The sequence below is a fragment of the Xyrauchen texanus genome, chromosome 1, assembly GCF_025860055.1.
Source record: "Xyrauchen texanus isolate HMW12.3.18 chromosome 1, RBS_HiC_50CHRs, whole genome shotgun sequence".
In the NCBI taxonomy this organism is placed as follows: domain Eukaryota; kingdom Metazoa; phylum Chordata; class Actinopteri; order Cypriniformes; family Catostomidae; genus Xyrauchen; species Xyrauchen texanus.
Window position 1 is genome coordinate 28741507 of NC_068276.1, and position 25213 is coordinate 28766719.

General features: G+C 39.6%; 1 protein-coding gene across 3 annotated transcripts; it reads right to left on the bottom strand.

Annotated features, from left to right (window-relative positions):
- Window positions 1-517: 517 nt before the first annotated feature.
- On the bottom strand, window positions 518-17705 carry LOC127650138 (brain-derived neurotrophic factor-like). 3 transcript variants are annotated; one of them, XM_052135365.1, is made up of 2 exons: window positions 17567-17705; window positions 518-1931 (listed from the first exon to the last, which is right to left on the bottom strand). In XM_052135365.1, the coding sequence occupies exon 2, from the start codon at window positions 1908-1910 to the stop codon at window positions 1089-1091; it is 822 nt and encodes a 273-aa protein (XP_051991325.1). In that variant the 5' UTR covers window positions 1911-1931; window positions 17567-17705; the 3' UTR covers window positions 518-1088. The 3 variants fall into 3 exon arrangements, with proteins under 3 accessions (XP_051991325.1, XP_051991307.1, XP_051991316.1); XM_052135347.1 differs by lacking the exon at window positions 17567-17705 and adding an exon at window positions 8199-8463; XM_052135356.1 differs by lacking the exon at window positions 17567-17705 and adding an exon at window positions 3344-3471.
- Between the last annotated feature and the right edge of the window lie 7508 nt (window positions 17706-25213).

The window sequence follows — 25213 nt, forward strand, 5'->3', positions numbered from 1 at the left end:
ACAAGTTAATATTTTTACCTGAGAACTCTCTGGACGGTTTGTTCTACTATGGAATTCAAGTCTACTCTGGAAAAACGTGTTAATCTATTTTTTTTGTTTACACAGTTTAGATGGCCATGTGTGCAGCAAATTCTTCATTACGGAGATGTCAAACTTGCTTTGATCAGGGCCTACTTGATTATATGGTGAGTCGGTGAGAGGAATTTCAATTGATCTTTATCTCTTTTGTAATAGAAATGTAGATCATCTAAATGTAGATTTATATGTATGTACACTGTGCAAGAGGATGTTCTCTCCAAAGTTTGTGCCAATTTTGGACCTGCAAAGGGAGAGCTCAAACTTTATTGACATTGGTTTTGTTTTTCAGTTGCCTATAGTAATTTTATTTCTTCAAATATTTCAATTTAATATTGCAAACAACTTCACAACATACAAAATGAATTATATTAATCCAGAACACGTCAATGAATAAATTTTATATATATTTTATATATATATTTTTTTTCAACTTGTGGGGATAAAAAAATAAACAGCAAAGCTTTGACAACAGCACCTTGACATAGTATGTATTTCCAACATTACCTTGAGAAGTTGAGGATAGTAAACAGACAGTACTTAGAGGAGGAAATCCTGTTATGGTTGAGAATGTAAACGGAATGTTTTGGTCAGAAATCAATTCCTTGTTTTCCCAAAGTGGACAGTTTCTCAATTCACAATTGAAGCAGCATGCAAGTTATTTCCTCTTTTTTTTCTCCTTGTATGTAATTCTTCCTCACCCCATCCTCTCCTCATCTCTCAAAATCTTGGCAACGTAAAACACACAATGTCTTGAGGAATGTGATATAGTAATTTGAACTGGGCGCAAATGACTTATCAGATCTTTTTTAATTGTTTACAAGGTCATGAATATGTTCAATAAATAGACTGTAGTATCACTTTTACTGTATAAACGTAATCTTTTTTACATGCAGTCCATAAAATTTTCATCTGACGGAATAATTTACCCTGTTATGTATATATACAAATAGATATTTTCTCTTTTCTCTCTCTTTTTTAGAACTCTCAATAAAATCTATACATTTTGTACACTATCTGCCCCTTTTAATGGTCAATGTGCATACACATGAAGTGTCTATCCGTATAAACCGCCAGCCGATCTTCCTTTTGCTATCCATGGTAAGGGCTCGCACATAAGACTGGGTTGTCCGGCATTGCGAGTTATAGTGACGTTTGTCTATTCCTCGGCAGCCCTCTTTTGTGTACCCTAAGGGGTTGCATTTGGTCTCGTAAAAGTATTGCTTCAGCTGACCATTAGTCACAGGGAACTTTTCCAGAACAGTGACTGTCTGGCCAGACATATCAATGGCTGTCTTTTTGTCCACAGCTGTCACCCACTGGCTAATACTGTCACAAACGCTGAGCTCCCCTCGCCGCGTTGGGTCTGAGTGCCGCCGCACACGCATTGACATGTTGGCGGCATCCAGGTAATTTTTGTATTCCTCCAAGAGAAACAGTAATGGTGGCTCCAAAGGCACTTGATTGCTGATCATCACCCGCGAGGCATACAGGTCAACGTCCTTCGAGTCTGCTGCGACTGTGGCATCAGAACCACCCCCTCCTTGGCCTTGGTTGGCCCCAGGCCCTAGTTGCTGCCTTGCATCCCCTTCCACCTCTAGCAACTCCTCGATCACCTGCTCGAAAGTGTCCGTGAGCAAGTGTAGCCCCCCACCACTCTGTGGAGTCCCGTGGCCTCGGCTGCCTGAGGTGACAGCAGCGGCGACGGCGGCAGCAGCTACACCCAGGTAGCCCTCAGACCGGTGCCCCCCCTGCACTCCCGGGATCTCTCTCATGGGTGCAGCTCTCATGCAACTGAAGTATGAAATAACCATAGTAACGAACAGGATGGTCATCACTCTTCTAACCTGTTGGAACTGGGGACAGGGACAAGACAAGTGGGACATAAGGAAAGGGGAGGGATGAGACGGGAGAAAGAAAATCAGAACTTAAAATCAATGTTTGTATGAACATATTTTATATAAATGTATTCTGCCATTCCCAAGGAACACTTCTATTATAGATCCTCAAAAAAACATCAATATACAACTGATCTCATTAATGGTGTCACACTAATTTGTGAACTGATCTCATTGTGGGTCTCAATAATGTCACTGTTTATGTTAAAAATTTCACTAGAGTGTATATCTCATGAGTCACAATTAGTTTCAATGGTTTATAGTGGTCTTAAATTGTTGTGAAGATCATAAATCAACTCTGTAATGGCATACAAAGGGCAACATAAACACAACATGCCAACTTGAGTTTAACCGAGCGCAACTAATGCTGCACGGTTTCTCTGTCTCCGCACACACACCTGTACATGTGCACCCCCCAACAAATGCAGCAGGCTAAATTCAGAGACCCTTGAGTATCATTAGGAGGACATGAGAGGCCTGCTCCCACTCTTCTCAGTCTCTCTCTTCCTCCACCTTTCTCTCTAGCTCCCTTGCCACCTCCTCCATTCCCTTTGAGGAGTGTGAAGTGTTGACTGATTCTGTGAGTATACATAAAACAATCCAGATCCATAATCTCTCTTTTGAGCAGACCAAAAAGTTGGTGTAATGTAGTAGCAAACTTTTGTTGCAGATAAGGTACTGACCAATATGGTGTCTGTCAAAAGCAATATTAAGGTAAGAAGTCCTATATAAAATCATTATGCTAGTGACTGATTCACAATTAAGATTGAAATTACTTTATGATATGGTATTAAGTTATGATGGAATTTTGTTTAATGGATACCTTCTTTGGAAACAGCTGAACTGGGATGATTAATACACAATAACTTCAGTAGCTCACACACTATGATGCTGTAGAGATGATTCTCTTTCCCAATAAGAGAAGTGAGACCGCAATATAAATACAAAGCAAAAGAGATAAAGACAGATAAAGCCACTGTAAGAAAAATAGCAGAGAGAGAGAGAGAGAGAGAGAGAGAGAGAGAGAGAGAGAGAGAAATGAAAGACTATTAAATGGAGCATTAAGAGGAAAAGAAAAGAGAGAGAGGGAAAAATGCGGAGAAAGATAGAAAGATGCTAGTCACTCATTCACCTATTCAATGGTACAATATATACAAATTGCTGTATTCGAGTCAGTACTTTTCCCCTAGTATTCAACTACCCCAGCAGATAAAATACAAAAAAATATATAATATAATAATAACATCTATAGAATAATGCTAATTAAATACAGTTAAGGGAAAGCCATCATCACATTATCCTCTTTGCTTCTCTATTACATTCTTCCTTTGCCTTTCCTCTTCACAAACCCTCCTGCAGCTTTCTCTTACCTTTCTGAAGCCCCTCTATGACTCACTGCAATTCATTGCATCCAATGGCATCCCAGTGCATATGAACAGAGGTAACATCCATAAACAACAAAAAAGACAACCCTCACCCTCACTTTTCTAAGGAAAAGGAGAAGGGGAGAGGCGGGGAGAGGGAGGGGGGGGGGGTGGGGGGTGGTGGTGGCATTTAAAAATATCCAGCACCGCAGCAAGGCTTTGCCAGTTCTCTGCGTGCTGTCCTCCTGATGCCCCATGCAGCCTCAGGAAGAGGCAGAGTAAGGATCCGCTTCCAGAGCAGAAGGCAGTACCGGACAGCAGGAGACAAGGAGGGACACACCCTGTCTAAAAGGCATTTGTTTCATTCTTAATTGGTATCTGGGGCCACGGCTGCGATTTGCTAGCGCAGCGATGACTGCCATGGAGATGCAAGTTCTATAAATAGGTCGACTGGGAGTCCCACAGTCTCGATTCAGAATATCACAGCCCTCTGCTGAATGAGCTCAAAGTCCCCTTGCTCAGTGACGTTGCAGTCCACGAGGGGTGGGTGTGTGAGTGAGAGAAACATGTGTGTTTGGAAAAGGAGATGAGGTGAAAGCATCTTTAATCTCTCCTCGCAAATGATCAAAAACAAGCATGGAAAAAAAAACAGAGCTGAGGGTACAGCTGTGGAGGACAGATCAATCCTAATCAAATCAGGCACTGCACAAAATGTGTGTACAAGCTGCTTCTGCAGGCGTGAAAAGATACTTCAGTCTGTCAGCTTTCCCAGTAATGGAAAAAAGCTTCTTACATTGTCAGCAATTACCTCTGCTGAGTATAGCAAGGAATTTATAGTGCCTGCCTGAGGATTATTCAATGATTCTGTCTTATTTTATTCTCGCATGCTTAAAATTCCTCCAGATGTGTTGGGTCTATGAGGGCGGATGTGTTACTGTCAGTGCTCCTACTTTAATAATTTTAAATGTGTTTTATGGGTTTACACACAAACACACACATACACAGCAACATAGCCATAGTTTCACAGTAACCGCCCCAGTTTCTGGATGATCCCAATTAGAAAACATCTGTCGTCTCCCTAATGAGAGAGGTATTTATATAAAGTATATTGCAGAGGCTCCTGTATGAAATACCAGCATCAGTCATGCTAACACCAAAATTCCTTCTCTTAACCTTTCTGACAGTAGGTGGAGCTCCAATGCTTTCTCTAACCTTAAGTATATTATAGATGCCAATATCATTCATATCATGTAAAGGTGTGACGGACAATTTGTTGTCTACAGGTAACATCAGGGAATTACAGTTCAGCACACAACACAGACTAAATCATATCTTTCCCTCCTAATTAGACTAGCACTGATGTGCAGTTGTGTGGCAGGGGGTGGAGGCCAGGAGCACAACAACCCTGATGACGTCTCTCTCTAGTCTCCAAGGGGGGTGAAATGAAAAGGGCGGTGGGGCTAGAAGACATGGTGCTAGGGGCCAGTGGCACTCATCAGCTCGCAATTGCTTTCCATTTTCCTCTGGGGTGCCTTCTCTCCGAGAACAACAAATGATTTTATTTCTAACTCCGCTATTTCCTGTTTCCATCAAGAGAATCAATATGGATTATGCTCTCAATCAACTTCCTGTTAAAACGTAATCTAGACGATGAATCACTTTATTGCTCTGGGACTGAATTTGCAATAACTGAGACCTTCTGTCTCATTCATAGCAAAGAGAGAAGACAAGATTACCTCGACAGACATGTTTGTTCTGCTTTAATATGTTGACTGCGTGCGTGCGTGCGAATTGCATAGAATAATGCAATATCAATGTCCTGTCAACATATGATGTGCAAACACAATGTATGTTTGTGTACATATGGGTGTACAGGGGACAGCTATGGATGGGTCAGAGGAAGTGAGTGGAACTGAGAGAATAACCATTGTATGAAGAATCAAATTACTGTTGAAAATAAAGACTCATGCTTTCAAAATAGAGGTTGGTGCAAAAATAGAAGAAGTTGTCAAGCAAACAAAACTGCTAATTCATACCTTTTGTACCCAATTTTTTAGACCTTTTAAGCCAGATTCACTAGAAGTCATTCAATATACTGGAAACAATGTTTCCATCAATCAAACCTCACACATGAGAAGATATCCAGTCTACAGTGACCTTTCAATCTCTCTAATAACAAAGTAAGGTACAGAAAGTTCGATGACATATTTCAGTCATACAGCTGTATTTGATCCATGTGGTGGGGGCTTGGTAGGAGCACGTTGAAACAGCTTTCATGGTAAAACAGGATTGTATCTCAATTGGGAATGAGTGGCAGCTCTGTGGTTTTGGGAAATAGAGCACATGCACCTGCTCAATTGTTTGGAAAGGGGCAGGTAGGACAGGATAGTTTGGTCTACATGATCCTGATTTCCCCACAACTGTATTTGCTTAAATGTCTATGCCTTAAAGGGATTAGTGAAGAAATCCACTCATGACAGATATCTAGAAGTCTATTCTAACTTGAAAGTACAGTGGTAGCAGACACGTTTCTGTCCACCTAGTACTCTAAAGGAAAAAGAAGAAAGCATTCACTCCTTAGGGAATAATATATTTAACAATGTATAATTAAATATCTGAATGAAGCAACAAAGGAGGGCAAATAAATGCTTAGAGCATACAAAATGTTTTTAGATTGATTGGATGGACTTGCAATGACAAGAACACTGTAGCGTGCATCACCTAAGCTCACACAGGTGTCTCAGCTGATAAATACTATTATGATTTTTAGGAACACATTAAAATATACAATCCATATTGGTTACATCTGGCATTAGTGGCTACACAACCAGAAAAAAAAAAAGCAAAACAAATGGTTAACACTCTTTTTCTCTGTTGCAAATTCAATGTTCTTAAATACAAGGTTCAACAGTTGCTGTTTAACCATTACTTAAGCTGTATGACAGCAAACAGTGTGAACCCGCAACCACCATGAACCCATCTCAGATGTTTCAGTCCAGCTAATAGCCCAAAAGCTTTATGATCTTGCACAGATACTTGTACATGGGAGCATTTGTCTTTAGGGCTGAATTAGAGCTCCAATGCCTCTGTGGGTTCAATCCAGTCAAGTAATCCCAATGTTAGCCCTACAGTTTCCTAAGACTAGAAACAGGGTTTCCACCACCCATTAAAATTAAAAGTTGCAAATGTTTTCATGTCAACCAAAAAGAATTCTCAAAACGATGATAGTGATTTATCAGTTTTCTCTACAGACAACAAAACAACAAATGATAAAACACTACTAGCAGGTAACTATTCACTATAATTTGGAGCACAAGAACATGCACTGTAGTTCACGATTGTACAAGTGGCTACATCGATGAAAGGCAGAAGAGAAAATTCAAATTAAACATTAGTGCTGTAATAATTTATGTGTACTGTATGTTTGTCTTTACTGGTTACAGGAGAAAGGGCAAGCATTGGGGAACTAGGTCCACGAGGACAATATCATATATATATATATATAACTATATGATATTGTCCTCGTGGATCTAGTTCCCCAATGCTAGAGAGAGAGAGAGAGAGAGAGAGAGAGAGGTTTTAAAATCAGCGGCAGAAAGCACCAACTACTCAATCCATTATTTTACCTTGTATTACATTTTACAACACGTTTGCACTAGATGGCGTATTCGTCTACACAAAGACGCAGTTTCAGCCAAGACATGCAGAAAAGCACAGACCATTAGAAACACACACACATACACACACACACACACACACACACACACACACACACACACACACACACACACACACACACACACACTCTCTCTCTCTCTCTCTCTCTCTCTCTCTCTCTCTCTGTCACAGTACTTACGCTTACACAGAGAGAATGCGGGAGATAGTGAATAAGAGACAATATGATAAATTAATGGTTGACTTTTTTTCTGCTTTTATCCTATTAATGTTTCTGTTCTAAAACAAACGGCGCGCACAATCCTATATAATATATGAAATCTATATGTACAATATGTTATATACACAGCTGTATCCTATTTCATATGTGTGTGTGTATATATATATATATATATATATATATATATATATATATATATATATATATATATATATATATATATATATATATGATAGCCTTGATTTGCTGCACACTATCTAAATAGAAATATTACAAAGTCAAATTCTTGCCATTAAAAAGTAAATAAGGATTATAAGAAACCATCTTTGTGTTTGAAACCACTTTTCATTGAAAAAGCGTCCAAAAACTATTATCTGTTCCAAGTTAGGATTCCAAATTAGAATATTAATTCGCAAACTTTATCTTAGGGAGTTTATCTATTTCAGGGGAAGGCTAGACTCTACACGGTAAACCTAAACGATGATCTCAAGTTCCATGTCTTCAAGTCTCATTGACTTCACTAAACCCTTTTATTCTCGGAACATTGGCACAAGTAGCCTAGTTTTAGCTTACATGGCATATGAACAATCTATATCAATCAATAAATAGCCTAAACGTGTTGTTATACGTATAGTTTTACATTATTTATAAGTATAAAAATAAAATAAAAAACAGAAGATGATTGTCCATTATACCCGATAGCACCAAATACCCTTAAACTAACTGAACAGTGTGGATAAAACTGTTTGGATAAATAACTATCCGTCATGAATAAGAAACGTGAGAAATTCAATCAACATAACAACACCGTCTCTTATTAATGAACAAGAGGGTTGTGTTTCATGTTGCGGCACAGCCAGTACTGTTGCATGATCCAACATTGATGACTTTTTCCTCTTAACTCCTCGTCTAATATCAGACGCTTTCGTCCATGCATAACATCTCAAGTGATAACTCTAAACCTACCTTTACTGTTCAGTCGTAAAGGAGACCATTCACCAGGACAGTGTCATCTGGGATGTTTTGGATAAGCCCTTCGCGTAACAATTTTTTTTTTCGTTATTCGCCCACTCTTCGCAAAGCAGCAGCTGCAAGTTTTCTCTTCAGCTTTGGAGCAAATAGATTAAATTATTGATGGTGGAAATTGCATGGTTGAGGTAATGGACTCCCATGACAGAGCGGATCCTTTGGAGTTGGGTTGAAGCAGTTGGATGGCATGCTGAGCGCTCGCGGTATAGTGCGCGTTGAGAGACCTCTCGAGCTTGAAATGACGGCTTCATTCCTCCTCGCAACTACAGTAACTAACTACTGCGTGACGTTGCAACATGTGACTCCACAACGAGTGCGACCGAGCGCCAACCAAGTGATAATAACCGGAAAGTCTGTCATTGTGGCATTCACTGAGCGCCGAAGTATGAGACACCTACATCTTGTGCAATGTTGGATATCAGAACCTGCTTTTTCCATATCTGTGGTTCGTCGAGTCATCGAATTCTTCTCTTTCTGTGTAATTGACCGGCTGCTGATGTTTGCGCGTTGTCATCTCTTATTCATTAATGAATGTATAGCCTACATAAAAGACGTTATAAAGAGAACCAGAGAAGCTTATGAGTTGGTATCACTTTCAATGTATTTAGGGCATTTGATTGTGTGTGGTCATGTGTTTTTATTTATATATCGGACGTACAGTAATAACCTTTCTGAAAACCTATTTATTTCCAAATACAAAGCTTTTGTTTTATGCCACATTTGTTTTTTTCATTTCAAAGATTTAATTAGTTTATTAAATTATTACATTTGTCATTCGCATTACATTGTGTGCATAGCTTTATATTCAGTTACTTGCAGGCTCTAAATGCTGCAATGAGTTCCTAAATAGACAGCCATTAGGTTCATATGAAACAACTTTTTCTGACAAGACTATAGCTCATCTGCTGAAACTGATATTTGCAATTAGGCTATGACTCCATAAAGGTTGCTTCAAAGTAAAGCGTTCACTCCTTGCCCCTGCCACATCAAGGATCTATTATTCCCTGGCCCTCTATGTATGTGATATTTTAAACCATTGTCATTTTGAGCCCCTTTATCTGCCAAAAGGAGCTTATGTGCCAGATGTTGGTTCATTGCGCTTAGTACTATTCGTTGTTCTTCCAGTATCAGTTAGGTTCCTCCAATAGTGGGAGTGATTTGTTTGATATTTGTAATCTAAAATTCAAATATGTTACAAAACTTAATAAAGAAGACATACTTTGTGCTTCAGCATTAACATTTATTCTAGGAGTATTTAAGTTACATGACCTTTCGGGCGGGTGGTTGGGAGTGGCGGGGGACACACATGTTCCCCGTTCTGTCTCCTATTGCTACACATTACATAATTTCCCACATATTTTCACCAACGACAATGTTCTGAAGTTCCCTGTGCTTTTGGACCTAGTCCAATGCAAGATTTATATTGATGAGTTTGGTTAATGATGATTATTCTCTGCATTAGGTAATGAGGTGGAGGGGTTTCAGACCTTGCTGTTCCCAGCATGGAAGTGGATGCTAACACCTGCCTTCTCTCTCTCTCTCTCTCTCTCTCTCTCTCTCGCTCTCTCTCTCACTCTCTTCTTTCTATTCATATTGTTGCTCTCTCGCTCATAACTACACACTACTATATTCAAACTTTCACAGTATACTTTTCACCTTGACTTGTTCAGGCTCTTTCTCTCTCCTATAGGATGAAGCCAAGATGAATATAACTCATCCTATAGGTTCACAGGAGGAGAGGGCAAACCCTGGATGACAAAGAGTTGCATCAGCAATTACTGAGCGACATGACTCCAAGAGAGGTAAAACAAACACACACATACACACACTCTCACACTGTGCATTAGGGCTGTTCCAACCAGGTAATCCAGAAATAAATCACTCTGCTTCTCATTAGGGCACAAAAACAACTTGGATCTCATTCAGAATTGCAAATACAGCACAAAGTTGACATCAACAGCACAGATATAACAAAGACAACCACAAAGTGGACTAATGATACAAATATGGTCTAACATGAATACAGAACCAGATGGTAGCAAGAACTTTCATTTTCAACTTTGTAGCAATTTTTGGATCCAGAATATTATTGCATATCTCATCTTTGTGTAAATATGACCATTAGGGGCAGCGACACAACATATAATTTGTACTGAGATCAATCTAATGTTTGGGCCAGATGCCTGAAACTTTAAGCAGTAAATGAACGCTATCAAATACCCCCATTAACCCCCACCCCCTCCCCCCATAACAAAATGATCAGAGGATTGGATTGTCGTGATGAATGTTGAGAGAGTCGGAGCGGCGTCAGAAGCGATGGCCGTGTCTCTATCCAATAGGTCGGGTCGCTAATGACGTCACCTCAGCTTTCTCAAAAACTCCTCTGCTTTTCACGCTCTGTTGTCGTGTGTGCTTTCTTGGCCCATCATAGCGTTTTCCTGGAACAGTGCAGCAGTTCTTCCACAGAAATTCATGATTTTGAAGTTGCATCTTTCTGAACAGGTTGGAGGAGATCTCTGCCTTGTGCAACCCTGAAATGATTCAAACTTTTTCATAGTTCCTTCTATTTCAAGACAAGATTACAAAAACTTTTAGGGTGTTAAACTAGTGTTAAACAGAGGTGATGGCTTCTTTATCAGCCCAAAATTGAAACAGACTTTTATGTCAGATATAGCTTTTGGCCATTGTTGGAAAATGAGAATACTAGACCATATTGTGATCATTCTCTCTGGTCTAGTATGATAGACCAATAAAATCAGTTTAAAGCATTTACCAAATACACCACATTACCATTGTAGAGCACAGGAGAGTGAATAATTACATATCTGACCATCAGCACTATAATGAAAAGTATACAAAAATACCTATGTTTGCATGGCACCAGATTTCAAACTGAAATGGCCAAGTTTTCTCCAACATTTTCCATCTCAAACCAAGCTGCCAACAAAACATATGAATAAAGAAAGTCAAAGGAGAAAGAAACTTAAATTATGAAGAATGTATTGAAAACTCAAGTCCATATCAATGATTTTGCATTATGTTTAGTCTGTTGGGGTGTAAATAACATTTTTCAAGTGGGTCTCGCCTTTACATTTAGTCATTGCACTGAAATGAATAAGCCACTTTGTGGAACTCAAGATCACTTCCAACAGACAGGTTGCCCATTCCTCGGTGCCTGTGTTTCTTTTTCTTCAGCTCAATGTCTGTAGGGAAGGGAGTTTGGGCAGTGCTTTTTTGTGACTCACAACACTGTCTATCATCTGAGACCCATTCTTTGCACTGAAGAATTGCGCAGTGCTCATCTCTTCAGCAGTAAACTGCAACAGGTCCCTGTTATCAATAAAGTGCTGATGGAGGTCAAAAGCATCCAGCCGTGAATAATGAAGATTTCAAAGTCTTGACATATAGCAGCTACACTATTGGTACACACAAAGATATCCACTTTAGCACATAGACACAATGAGCTATACTATCCACGTAACTGTAATCTATCCCTTGCAGCATACACCAGCTACACTGGTAATGTATCCGTGGGGTATAAGCCCTCTGTTGCACTTTATCCCTTTGTACACACATCCTCTGGTAATCTAGCCTTTTGCTTGCCCAACAAACCCTTATGTGTCAAGTGTGAGTATATTTACATAATTAGGTATACTGATCTTGTCATGCACCACTGTAGCCCTTCTTTTGCATGCATGAAAACTGCACCTGAAAATAAGATCTGAGATCTGAGAACAATTACTGTCCTTAATAAATAGAAATAAAATAGCAAAAAAATAGCACTGAAAATCATCTAGGGTGAATTGGGTCACTTTTTGACATCCTACTTATTGGATTGAGCTAAATATGTTACATATTGATTTATTCAGTGTCGAAGAAGGTGAGAAATTAAAGACTGGCAGAAACCACTGACTCAAGTATCTACAAACCAGAATGGGAGAAACAGCAGTCTGAGTGACCTCAAAGAAATGTTAAACATTCAATTGCAGGAAAAAAGTTCTCTGCTTTGTTCAGCAAGTATATCAAAAGTCACAACACAAACGTAGTCTAAATGCCATTCTTAACCAACATCCATAGCGGTAAATATGTTAGAGAAGTCCTGCATACATACCCGAGCATTGATGCTGGTGAATAGTTAAAGGATTCCTTGGCGGAGCTATTTGCCAGGCACCAGTGCTAATGCTGTTCTGTAGTTATTCACGTACAGAGGAGGCAAGTGCTACATTTGATGTCAGTGAATAAAGCACACAGGTGGGTGGACAACTAACAAAGCTCATAATATGTACTCAACCCGCCCCCTTGAACTTGAATGCTCGAGGTAAAAAAATATTAAAATAAAGGCCTACCTTACACACATGCACAGATGCATAAGCACACCTGTTTACGCAAACAACACATTGCAAATACACAGCGAAGCCTCTCCCATGTATACCCCCAAGTGCAAAGTTATTTACAAAAGTACTTAAAATAAATAAATATCCAGCATCATTCAAAGTAGATTAGGAAATAATAGAGTATTACACCATAAAGTGTGTATGTAATAAGACGTCTTGCGGAATAACCGCAAGTCACGCTCTTTGAGCGCGCACACAATTTCTCAAGCCCTTGCGCAGAAAACCCCCAGTAAGACTGCTGAAAATAACCTTATCGACACAGAAAATATAGACAGAAAGCTTCAGTTTTGTATCATAAAATGTATTTTTGGTGCCACTAATATGATGAATAAATTAAAACATAGCCTAATCAATAATAATCAAAGCATATGCTTCTTATAATATTTATTGTTACATTTATTGTTGTTGCCATTTCATTGTTCGCCAAATTTTTGTCGTATATAACACAAGATGTCGTTAGGAAAGAAAGGAAAAATAGACCTTCTCTGCAATTGTGACGCGCATCAGCCTTTATTTCCCAAAGGAACTCTGCATATTCAGTGTAATAAATTCTTCCCGCCAGTGAGGCAGCTCGCAATAAGTCTGTACATCTCAGTTAAAGTTAATTAAGAAAGCCGCCCCCGTATACAAAACAACTTTCATATTTGGGTTATAAATATCCCAGTGATCATCTACGACAGCCAGTCAACCAGGCTGAATGAACCGCCGATTAAACTGTAAAAATATAATGCCACAATACCACTATGTGATGTTCGGACTGAAACCGACCAGGCTCAGATTTGTTATTGACGCCCACCATTAACTCTGCAGCTACCAGGGAGCAGAGTGGAGGGGGGCGGAGAGGGAGATTCTCAGCTAGATAACATAACCCCATTTATGGACTGATCAGATGACGTACATTGCAGAAAGTTCTATAAAAACCCCTCCGTACATACAAAGTGTGTCGTGCCATCCCCCAGCACCCCCACCCTCTCAGCATCCGCCTCTACCCCCCTCCGCATGCCCACACCCACACCACCAACCCACATCTCTATCCCCCTCATGAAAAAAATTATATACATATATATATAAATGTTTTTTAAATGATAAAAACATTTATTAAATGAAAACACGACTCTGAGCATAGTTAGATATGTAAGGAAAACCAGTAATTGTTTAATAATAACATTCCACTCCGGGCAAGGCGAAATAATACCAGGCTAATAATAAAAACGTCTAATATGTTGATGTATAATTATTTAGTCATTTGCCATTGGATTATTTGCCAGCAAAATAGAAAAAAAGAAAAGAAAAATAATAGTTTCTGAAAACACAGAAATTAAATTATGCATGAACTATTTCCTTTTACAGCTGCATATCGATAATGCTCATTATGTCTCTCATATATGCCCAATAATGACAAAATTATTAAGATTACAACGACACGATAACAAAATCAAGTGAATCTATCAGATGCGACCACTGTCCCACTTGATTTATGTCGTTTACAAAAAGAGGATTTATGCATTGCTTTGCATCTACAGAGATTGTATCTTTAACCTTTGCACGATTATGATAAGAAGAAAATATTTAATAGAGAAATTACCGATTTAGCAGTGCTGAAAGAAGCTAACGCAGCCGGACAAAGAGAAACGGCGATAAGGATCATTTAAAAGCAGCTTAATGACACATTGAATATATTCCGCCTGATAGACTCTTGATTAACGCAGTGCTGAGAGCGCCCGTGGGCTTTGATTTCTGTCTGTTTTCGTTCAATCGCTTCACCCTTTAATCAGATTCTTGGATACAAAAGGAAAAAAACGACCGTAGCATAGGCTATATCCTCCGCTCATTCCTAAACTTAGTCGGAATAAAAGTCATAAAATCATCAGCGATAGGCTCCTATAAAGCGCGGACAGTCCTAATTTTGTCTCAGTCTTGCACAGCTTTTCTTCAGCTCTCTCCACAATACGCGTGAAACCTCTCAGCCATTTCCTTATCAGGCAGTCTTATCGGTGGCTCCATCTCACCCAGGCAGAACAATTGATAAAATCTGACCACGCCTATAAAAATCTTAATACCTTTAACTGGAAATGTGTTTATACGAACACGGAAACACTCACACATTAGTATGTTTTGCCCATTGGGCTCTTTTGTTTTTGTGTTTTTTTTTTTTTTTTGGTGAGGCAATTTAAAAATATTTTAACGTGATATGTTTTTTTTTTTTTTTTGTAGCGAAAGCTTTTAGCTCTAAGTGGTTCCCAACTGTTCTGCGTGTACACAGACAGCCCTGTGCTTTGGGGAGCGAGCTGAGCAGGTGATGCTGGAGGAGAGGAGTGGAAATCTCGGGATGAATGAAACGGTGAAGCGGTCCGTAGTAAAAACACTAGCAATATGTCCACGATGACGAATTGCGGAGATGCTACAGACGCGATTACATTGATAGGGCAGGTTGCACCACTTTAGGATCGATTCAAGGAATACATTTTCCCGCCACACCAACGAAAACAACATTTAGATGATAAGAAAGGAGGATGAAAAGACAGATAGATAGATAGATAGATAGATAGATAGATAGATAGATAGATAGATAGATTGATTGAAGGCATACCTCGTTATCCTGCAACTAAAGAGAAAACTGTTCTAGACAAATGCGCATTTATTAAAACAGGAATTCCGCAAGCATTTGATTATGGTAAAGAGGGAAAGTCAGCTGTTTACCCACTTACATGCACATTTTGTGCGACGTTATGAAAAACAGCACATATAAAATAATAGTTTAATGTGGACCACTCTGTAGGCTACTATGGGGGTGAATTGTGTGACGTAAAATTCTATGAATTAGCGACGGAGTTCTGGTTGTAGATTAACAACTTTGTCATGGTTACATTTTTCTGCTGCAGCCTTAATGTAAAAACATACAAGTAAAGTAAAGGCAAAAATGCACAAAATCTAACGTAAGTTTTTCCATTTCCCTCATGACTCACTGTCCTCTCTCTACCATCACTTAGCCTGTTCCTCGTTTTGTAAAATTTTCTCCATCCGTAACATAATCAAACTTAAAATATGTAAAGAGACACGATCTGTCCGTAAAACAAGGTAAGAATTTCCCCAATAAGGGATGCTAGTCATGCTACAAAGTGGATTATAACACAAACAGGTCTTACCTTTTAAAGAGCTGACAACCACTATCTGTGGTTAGATCTCCAAGACCAACACTTGCATTTCCCAAAGTTAACGCTGTGCACCAAGTGGAGCTGGCAAAGTAAGTGCACCCATTACAGAAGCTCTAAGATTTCAACTTTCACATGCTCTAAGTGGCGACAAAACTCAAAGCGCAAAGCAGCCTCACTATTGACTGGTTCTTTTTCCTCGCGTTTTTTTGTTTGCTTTTTTTTTGTCTGCACGGGTCTCCCTCCGAAAGCGGAGGAAGAAGGAAAAAGTGAAACAAGTCCCTAGTTTTGGCAAAAGAACTGCAAAACACAAAAGGCGATGTCCACTCCGAGTTAGTCCGCAGCGTTCAATGACTCCGGTGCCTCTGTCCAAAGTGCTGAAATCATAGCACTGCTAATGTTACTTAAGAGGCAAAATCTATACTTTCGTTAAGAGCCACTTGATGTTGCTTTACTCTATTCCTTCCCCACGCATCGTCACGTGAATATATCCTTGCCAAGCCCGTCCTGTTAATATTTGATCACACATTGGCCGGTTCTTTTCTTAACAAAATAATCTTTTATTTAAAAAGTCAGTCATAACAAAGAGGAGTCCCCCCAAAAGGCTTGGTATACGTCCCCAAATTACACAGTAATAGGTTCCGCTCCGCAGGGCAGATGGGCATGTCTACACATGTTGCTTATGCACTGACAGTGCACATGGAAAAAAATAATAATTACAATAAAGGGTATCTAAAAGCCCAATAGGGATCAAAGTGCTGTTTGGCACAGAGCGCAAGAAAGACAAGACCTCAGTTAGAATATTCATTCTCTACGGCTATATATGTGCTTGCGTTTGCTTTGCTCAGACTTGTCTTTTTTTCTTCTTCTCAATCTACGAATCACAGAAAACAGCACTATCACAAAGTTTTACGTTCATGTTAGCAATACGGAACCCCCATGTAGGCTAAGTAGCCTTCAGCGTTAGGGTCCATAACCACGAGACCACTCGTATATGTCGGACATCAAAATATGGTCTTTTCGTACCAGCCACAGTGTAAACACAAGCCAGGCCATTTGGAGTTATTATTCCGTTAAGTATATTGTTTTCATACTACTTACCATTTTCTTCTATGCTGTCCTGGAGATAGAAGTGTCTTAATATCCAAACACTCCAACAGATGCTGGTAGGTAATGTGTCTTGTTTGAAGTCATCATATGAGAACTTCTGCCGTGCTCAGAAGATCGCCCACCACCTAGGTGACTTATGAATCTAATAACCCTTTGCAATATCCGCGTGCTTAAACACCTTGGTGACACTGTCGACAGGACAAACAGCAACCAGTCGCAATTTACCGAAAACCCCTTTACAGATTTACGCAATGCCTCGCTATAGAGAGAATCGGCGTTAGTGCTCTTACGTGATTGAAATAGGCGAAGGCGTCAAGTTTAGGTGGGAACTAAACTGACCAGTAACTACAGCAAATATCACCCCTAGACGGTGAGTGAAACATGACCATAAGAAAAGTTACGCGTCCAACATACCAATGGACACTTCTGATTCATTGCGCGTGATATGTCAGCTATAAGCGAAGCCGGTACAGTTCACGACATTTTCAATCTGACTGTTTTCTTAGCTGAGGGAGACCTAAGGTAAGATAAAACCCCACAATCTCATTTTCTACCAAGTAGGACCAAGTTCACGGGAGACTTGTTGCTGCTGCAAAACAACGGCATTGAAAACCTAACAGAGGAAAATGATTGCAAGTAACATACTTACATCTGTGCAATACAGTTTAAAGCTTCGTTATGTATGCAGGCTACTATAGAAGAAGATAACAGGTGAATCCTCGTCAGTCTTGATACCAATACCATAACCCCCGCGCGCCTTTATCTTGGCATAAAGAATGAAATCGAAGTTACGAAATTCAGTGTAGGAACGTTGTGTGTTATCAGTAAAATTCCATCACTTGCGCGTTGAACATTCAGACATCTAATTGTTATGCAGTGACGAGGCGCTATGCTTGCATGTGTCCTACAAATGTGCTGGAAAGTAACATGAGTAATAGGTGGTATTTACCCACATATGAGCCAAGATTCACTCGAGCTGGAGAGAGTTGTAAAATAAATGTATTTTATTTATAACTCAGAGCAACTGTAAACAGTATGCTTAGGAAACACACGCGAGCACGCGCGCGCGCACACACACAAACCTGACCACTGCCTTGCTCACATAAACATATTTTGCAATTAGTATTGTAACATACATTGTTTCCTGTGTCAACAAGTTCATAAAAATGTACACTTTACTGAGCAACGTGCATTCATTACCCATTCATATATGAGGCCCTGTATTCAGATGCTTGTGCACTGTAAGTACCAATAAAAGTAGCAAGCAGCAGTACACAACTATATAATCTGTTAGTAAGTAGGGGTGTATGAAAAAATATACCTGGCAATTGTTGCCCTCATATCTGGACAAGAACTGAACGCAAGCAAGCCGGCTCTGTCTCTTGTCTTGGGTTTGCTTAAAAAAAAAAATAATAATAAAAAAAATAAAAATAAAAAAAATAAAAATTATATAAGTTGAACACAACAGCATCTCCCATCCCTACCAGTGTGCAGTCTGAAAAATGTCCTCTGACCATGTTAACAGGTGGTGACACTCAGTAAACTTCCTAAGTTACCTCAACTTTATGAATAGTCAATAAATTACGATGAGATGTTGTTATTGTCTTAACATAAAGCCTCGTCTTTAGTAAAGCAGAAGGAAACCCCTTTGAAAAATGTTCACCTTCCACATTACAATACATACTTTAAGTTGTTATTGTTTTTTATTATTATTTTGACACAATTGATGGTCTAACTTTTACTCTGTTACTATGTTTTCTGCCTCACATTTTCTCTGTGTGGCTGTTTTTGCACTGCAGAGTAACACAAAGTTCTTAATAATCAGATGAAGATCAGCAGTAACAGTGGCATTAAAGTACAGCTCCTATCTACTTGAATAGAAAAAGACTGAAATGTCCAAAACAGTTGCTCAGGATTATAATCAAATAACATATTTCAAATCAGCAGTACAATCTGACAACAATGGTATCATAAATAGCGCTTCTTTAGCTCAGATTAAGATACAAAAAGCAATTTTTTAGGCTGATCCAGCTAATGAGCATGCATGTTGTCAAGGTAACTGTCTGTGTCTGAAAAGTGACTGGCTCTTTTACCTGCAAGGCGGGACATCTTTTTCTAAACCCGCCATATTGGGTGTTCCAAATTCTCCTATTCATTTTAAATCAAGTGCTCCATCTTGGGCTAAAGAGTCTCTGGAATATTTTTAGTGTATGTAGGTATTTCAAATGATGACTGCCAAGACAGAGAAGGAGGGCTGTGTTGCTTAGGGACAGAGGTTTTGAAGAGGATAAACAGAACAAAATACTGTCTCATTGTTTGAAAAGTGTACATCATTTGAAAGGTCATGGCCAGGACTAAGGACACAACATTAATGACCCTCTACATTTCTGAACACAGCATCCAGAACCTCCCTCAGATTAGCCCGTCGTCACTTCCTCTCTTTTTTTCTCATTGCTGCATCACTTCATCACTCCAGTCCTCCTTTCCTCTCCTCCGTTCTTTCCACACTCCCACAGATTTCACAGGCTCCCTGGATGACTCACACTCGGCCCTCTGCACCACCCCTGCCCTCCCCCATATCTCCTAATCTGAGATACCCAGAACCTCAAACTATAGGTCAGTTAGACCACCTCCATCTTCTTCTAACTAAGACTACACTCATCCTTCTGGTTTTCATCCAGCCCCTATTCTATTGGTTTGCCCGTAAAAACTAACCTTCATTTTACTTATACACAGCACCACCATTAAGACTAAACCATTGATAGAAACTGTCTAACAATTTCTGAAAAGGAAAGTAGAAATAAGGAACTCTAGTGGCTTTTAATAGCTTACAACTTAGTCATAACTCGATAATAACTTTGTAATAGCATGACTGTTTTGGGTGATATGATTTCTTGTAAATGTCATTGTTTTTGTGTTATCATTCTGAAACATTTTGTACATTAAAAGCATGTCCTGTTGATTTGCCTTGCTCATCTGACTTCAACAGAATGCACTTTTCTTTAGCATTTGCACTAAATCAGCAGTCGATGAGGGAATACCCCAGGAAGGTAGATAGATAATAAAATGTAGATAAAACCAAGGTTGCCTCTGACAACGATTGGTTATTTATATAAAAGGAGACAAATTGCATTTTTCTCCCATTTGTCTTATTCAGATGCATTTTGGACAGAAAAAAATGACACTGCATCATTTGAATATCTATTCTGACTGGTTAAAATTCACTAACATGCACAAAGGAAAATAATACAAATACATATTTTTTACATAATATGTATCTGAGTTATGCACATTGGTAGGTACACTGATGGAAACCGTTTATTTTATCACTTTAGTTATGTTATTTAAATATTTTTTTTTGAATAGGCCAGCTTCCCTTGACTCATCTGATGGACTGCCGTTGTTGGTTTATATTAAAGGAATACTTTACTCAAAAATTAAGATTCTGCATTGGTTTCAAACTCACATGCTGTTATTTTTTGCTTGGAACACAAAAGGAGACATTTTGAAAAATGAACATTTCTCTTTTCCAAATAACAACAGTTCATAGTGACCATGTCTGTCAAGCTCCAAAAAGGACAAAAACACCTTAAAGGAATATATATATATATATATATATATAAAAGTTATGTTGTCATTTCAGGGCAGTCTCATAAGGAAGGCATCACCGTAGCAATTTCCCTGCAACATAAAAACCGTTCTTACCTCAGTTCAGACAATTCCGTTACAATCTCTGCAATCTTGAGATATTATTGCATATGTTTCACTGAAATATGATTCATTATACTTATAAAAACATTAGTTCATTTACATTATACTGTCATATATATATTTTAGATCCCCTAACCCAACCCCATTCCTAAACCTAACTTATTATAAACAATATGAAACATACTGTATAGCAGACTGGTAAATGTAATCACAATAATTTTAGTTACATTACACTTTTTTATACAGTAGATGTTTTTGAACGCCTAACCCACCCCTACGCCACAACCTAACCACTTTTCAACAATATAAAAGACTCAACAAGCAGATACAAATTTTCAAAATGACTTATACTGCATTCAATGTGAAACTGAAGGTTTTAATTTCAGAAAATCTTCCTGTCTGTGAAGGCAGTCACATCGTATTTAAAAATATCAATCCAAAGATTAGAATTTTTGTAATTCATCACAAGACATGAGAGCAAATGGCATTTCACATCAAAGCTGACGTAACGCTTCTTAAGGCGGAAAGTTTTGAATAGTCAAATGAGTGCAGGTCTTGATTTGAGGGCTACAATGGACAGGGATCATGATCAGTGAATAAAGACTTCAATTTGGATCTGTTCCTCACACAAAGCGCCCCAATGATGTTTCCTCATGAGAGTGTGGTGTTTTTTTATTCACATTTATTTAGGTCATTCCAAACCTTTTTGACTGGAACACAAAAGTAGATGTTAGGCAGAATGTAAGATCCAGTCACCATTCACTTTACATCTTTTTTCCATACAATGAAAGTGAATGGTGACTAAGGCTAACATTCTGCCTAACATCTGCTCTTGTGTTCCATAGAAGAAAGAAAGTCAAATTAATTTTAAAGGGCAAGAGGGTGAATTTCTTTTAAAGAATTTAAAATTTTGGGGTGAACTGTCCATGTAAAAGTAGGCCATACAATTTTGCACAATATGTAAACTTTTCGAAGGCATACTGTTTGGGGAACAGACCTAAATTTCCCCAAAAGTCTAACTACATTTATGATCCTTTTGATTTGTTTTTCTTGTTCTTGAAGGAACTTGCTAGCTGTAGTCACATTGAGTTGTTGTCTGGAAAAGAGCTGAATGTACATTCTTAAAAATGTCTCCTTTGTCGAATATCTAATTTTGCATAAATAAATAACACCACAAGTGTTTGGAACAATGTAAGGGTAAGGGAATTATGACAGTATTAAAATTTTTGAGTGAACTATTACTCAAATTTTTCAAGAGTTGCTTGCGGTGGGGGCTTGGGGAGCTCAGAGAGTATTGACGCTGATTACCAGCCCTAGAGTCGCGAGTTCGAATCCAGGGCGTGCTGAGAGACTCCAGCAGGTCTCCTAAGCAACAATATTGGCCCGGTTGCTAGGGAGGGTAGAGTCACATGTGATAACCTCCTCGTGGTCACTATAACATGGTTCACTGTCAGTGGGGTGCGTTGTGAGTTGTGCTTGGATGTCGTGGTGAATAGCGTGAATCCTCCACACGCGCTATGTCTCTGCGGTAACGTGCTTAGCAAGCCATGTGATAGGATGCATGGATTGACTCAGATGCAGAGACAACTGAGATTCGTCCTCTGCCATCCAGATTGAGGTGAGCCACTACACCACCATGAGGACTTAGAGTGCATTGGGAATTGGGAATTCCAAATTGGGGAGTAAAAGGGGAGAAAAAAATAAATTTGAGCTCTATTTCAACAGAAGACTTTCAATTGCGTTTGTTTCTCCCAAAAATATATCTGTAAGATTACATCAAAATTTGTCTGTATGTGTCTGTATATTGTCATTGTCAAATTAAGTGATTGACATAAATTAATTACGTGCCCTTTATAAAGGTATAAATGCCCCTAATAATCAATTCCATAGGACAAATATCACCCCTTAATAAAAATGTAAAAATCTGATTACTTAGAATTTTCTATGAAAACATGGTCTGTGTTGTTGTCTTTATGCTGGTCACCTGAGCTCGCTTGTTTGTCATTTTTAATTACATTTGGGCTTCGCCCAGTCTTCAAAATCATTATGACAACTAAAGTGTATGGCAGCCAAAAGAATTGCACCATCAGCATTTTTGAGCCCCCTTCTTCACTCCGTTTACTGACCACTATTAAGAGTGGATGGGTCCTCTGGGAATGCCGTATCATTTCTCTGTTTCAATTTGTGTTCCATAAATATCAGTAATGGGGCCTGCGCATCACAACTTACACAGTACCTGGCAGTAAAAATAACCCTCACCAGTGGGTGTGTGCACGTGTTGGTGGAAGGATTGATCCCGTCTCTTGAATGGCTGAAGGGATATCTATCGTTCCTCCACTCTGCTCTCAATTGCTCTCACTCTTCCTCATTAACTAAATACAGAAAACCATTCAATTGCATAACATTCAGGTACATTTATATTCAATATTCATAACTATACATTTTTCATGTAGACAGGGTAAAAGGACAGATTAAACAAGACTGCTTTGTTTTTAAACTAGTTTGGGAGTATGGAACTATGGATAAGCATTACCTCCCCCTTTTCAAATTGTCCCCATGTCCCCACTTTTAATGTCTTACATGTTGTGTTTAACAACATCTGTTAGTAATTTTGCCAAGTGGTTAAAGATCTGGGAAATTAAACTAATTGTACTAGATCTTGGGGTAAATGATTCCCCAGAATCCTCTTACATCACTAAAGCACCGATGACTGAATCACATTGGGAGCTGGATCTGTATATTTTAGCGAGTCATCATACAGTGTTAAAACTTATGATGATGTCAAACTTGTGATGACTACAAGTCTGCATAAAATATCTGAGTGATTGCTATTGACTTCAACAATCTTTTTTATATAAAGCTTTTGTCATTATGCTTCATGAATTATGAGATTTATGCTTTTGAATCTTTTGAATTTGACCTGCTCCATCATTTTGAGTCACATTGACACAGAAACACATTTTGAGTTGCATACAAAAAAATTGAAAAGGAAAGTCTCAGCTTTTTAATGATATCATTATATTTCTATTCCAACTGTTGCAAGATTTAATCATACATTTTGGGATGAGACTTTCTTTTTAATTTAGTGCCTAATATCAATATGTGTTTCTATGTCAAAGTGACTCAAAATGATGGAGCAGGTCACATATGTGTCACATGACACATGAGTCATGTTACAAATAAATAAATACATTTATATTTTATTTATTTATTTTTGTGTGCACATATGTGACCATTATTTTTAGTCATTTTGACATAGACACGCATTTTGATATTAGACACTAAACGTTTGGTTACGTATGTAACCTCCGTTCCCCGAGGGAGGGAACGACACGTTGTGTCGGAGAAGCGACACTAGGGGTCTCTCTTGAGCGCCGATATCCACCTCTGATCTATGAAAAAAGGCCAATGAGAGTTGGCAGCCAGTATTTGCATGTCCCGCCCCCGGACATACGGGTATTTAAGCGGCGCAAATACGGGAGTTCATTCAGGATTTTTCTGAGGAGCCGGAAATGGTCCGGCCATTCAGCGACATGGCGGAGGAAAGACACAACGTGTCGTTCCCTCCCTCGGGGAACGGAGGTTACATACGTAACCAAACGTTCCCCTTCTGTCGCTCTCTCCACGTTGTGTCGGAGAAGCGACACTAGGGGACCCATTCCAATCTTGCCATGTGCTGAACCGTGTACGTGGACTGCCGATACAGAGGCGGGTAGGGATTCATCCAGTGCCGCGCATCATCTGTACCTGGCTGCACGTACCCTTCCCCAATGCCCCATACGAACAACGGGATCCTTCTAGTTACCCTGAGAGGGGAACAAGGCGATGTTTGCCAACATGGGAACGGGCCAGCCTGGCTGGGCCTCATTTCTCTCTATGTTTCTCACATAGAGCAATCACGGCCGGGGCCCTTACACGCATATAGGGAAGGGGGTCTTACCCAGACCCTGCGGAGACCACACCTGCCCTTTTTCTTGGGGAGGAAAAGTGGTAGACACGTCACATGGCAGTCTTAGGACTCGTGTGGAAAGTATGGTGCAGTGGTAGATCCAGCCTCGAAAGGTGACCGGGGCAGCTGTAACTGCCTATGGGAGACACGGGGGTCCGCTCGTAAGGGGACAGAACCATGGAATTACACACAGGGGGAGTCCGAGCAGGAGGCCTTACCTGTGGAGCACCTATACCAGTACAGGGTAGCCATCAGGGTACCCGCAGTGGCTTGGGTCGGCGAGTTCCTCCGCTGAACCGCGGACCCGGAGGGCTGGGGAGGAATCGACCAGGGTCCCGACTCGGAGTGGGGCGCCCTGGGAAAAAAGGCGCACTACTTAACCTTGACATCAGGAAAATGGCGCAGGGCACAAGCGATCCACTCGGCCGGTCAGTCTACGTGTTACCGAGTTCTACGGGCTCGGACCTGAGAAAACACGAGACGCAACCGACTCAACACGGAGGTTATAAAACCTCGCGAAGGTGTTGGGTGTTGCCCAACCCACGGCTCTACAAATGTCTGCTAGGGAGGTGCCCTTGGCCAGTGCCCACGAGGACGCAACACCCCTTGTTGAGTGAGCTCAGACCCGCAAGGGTA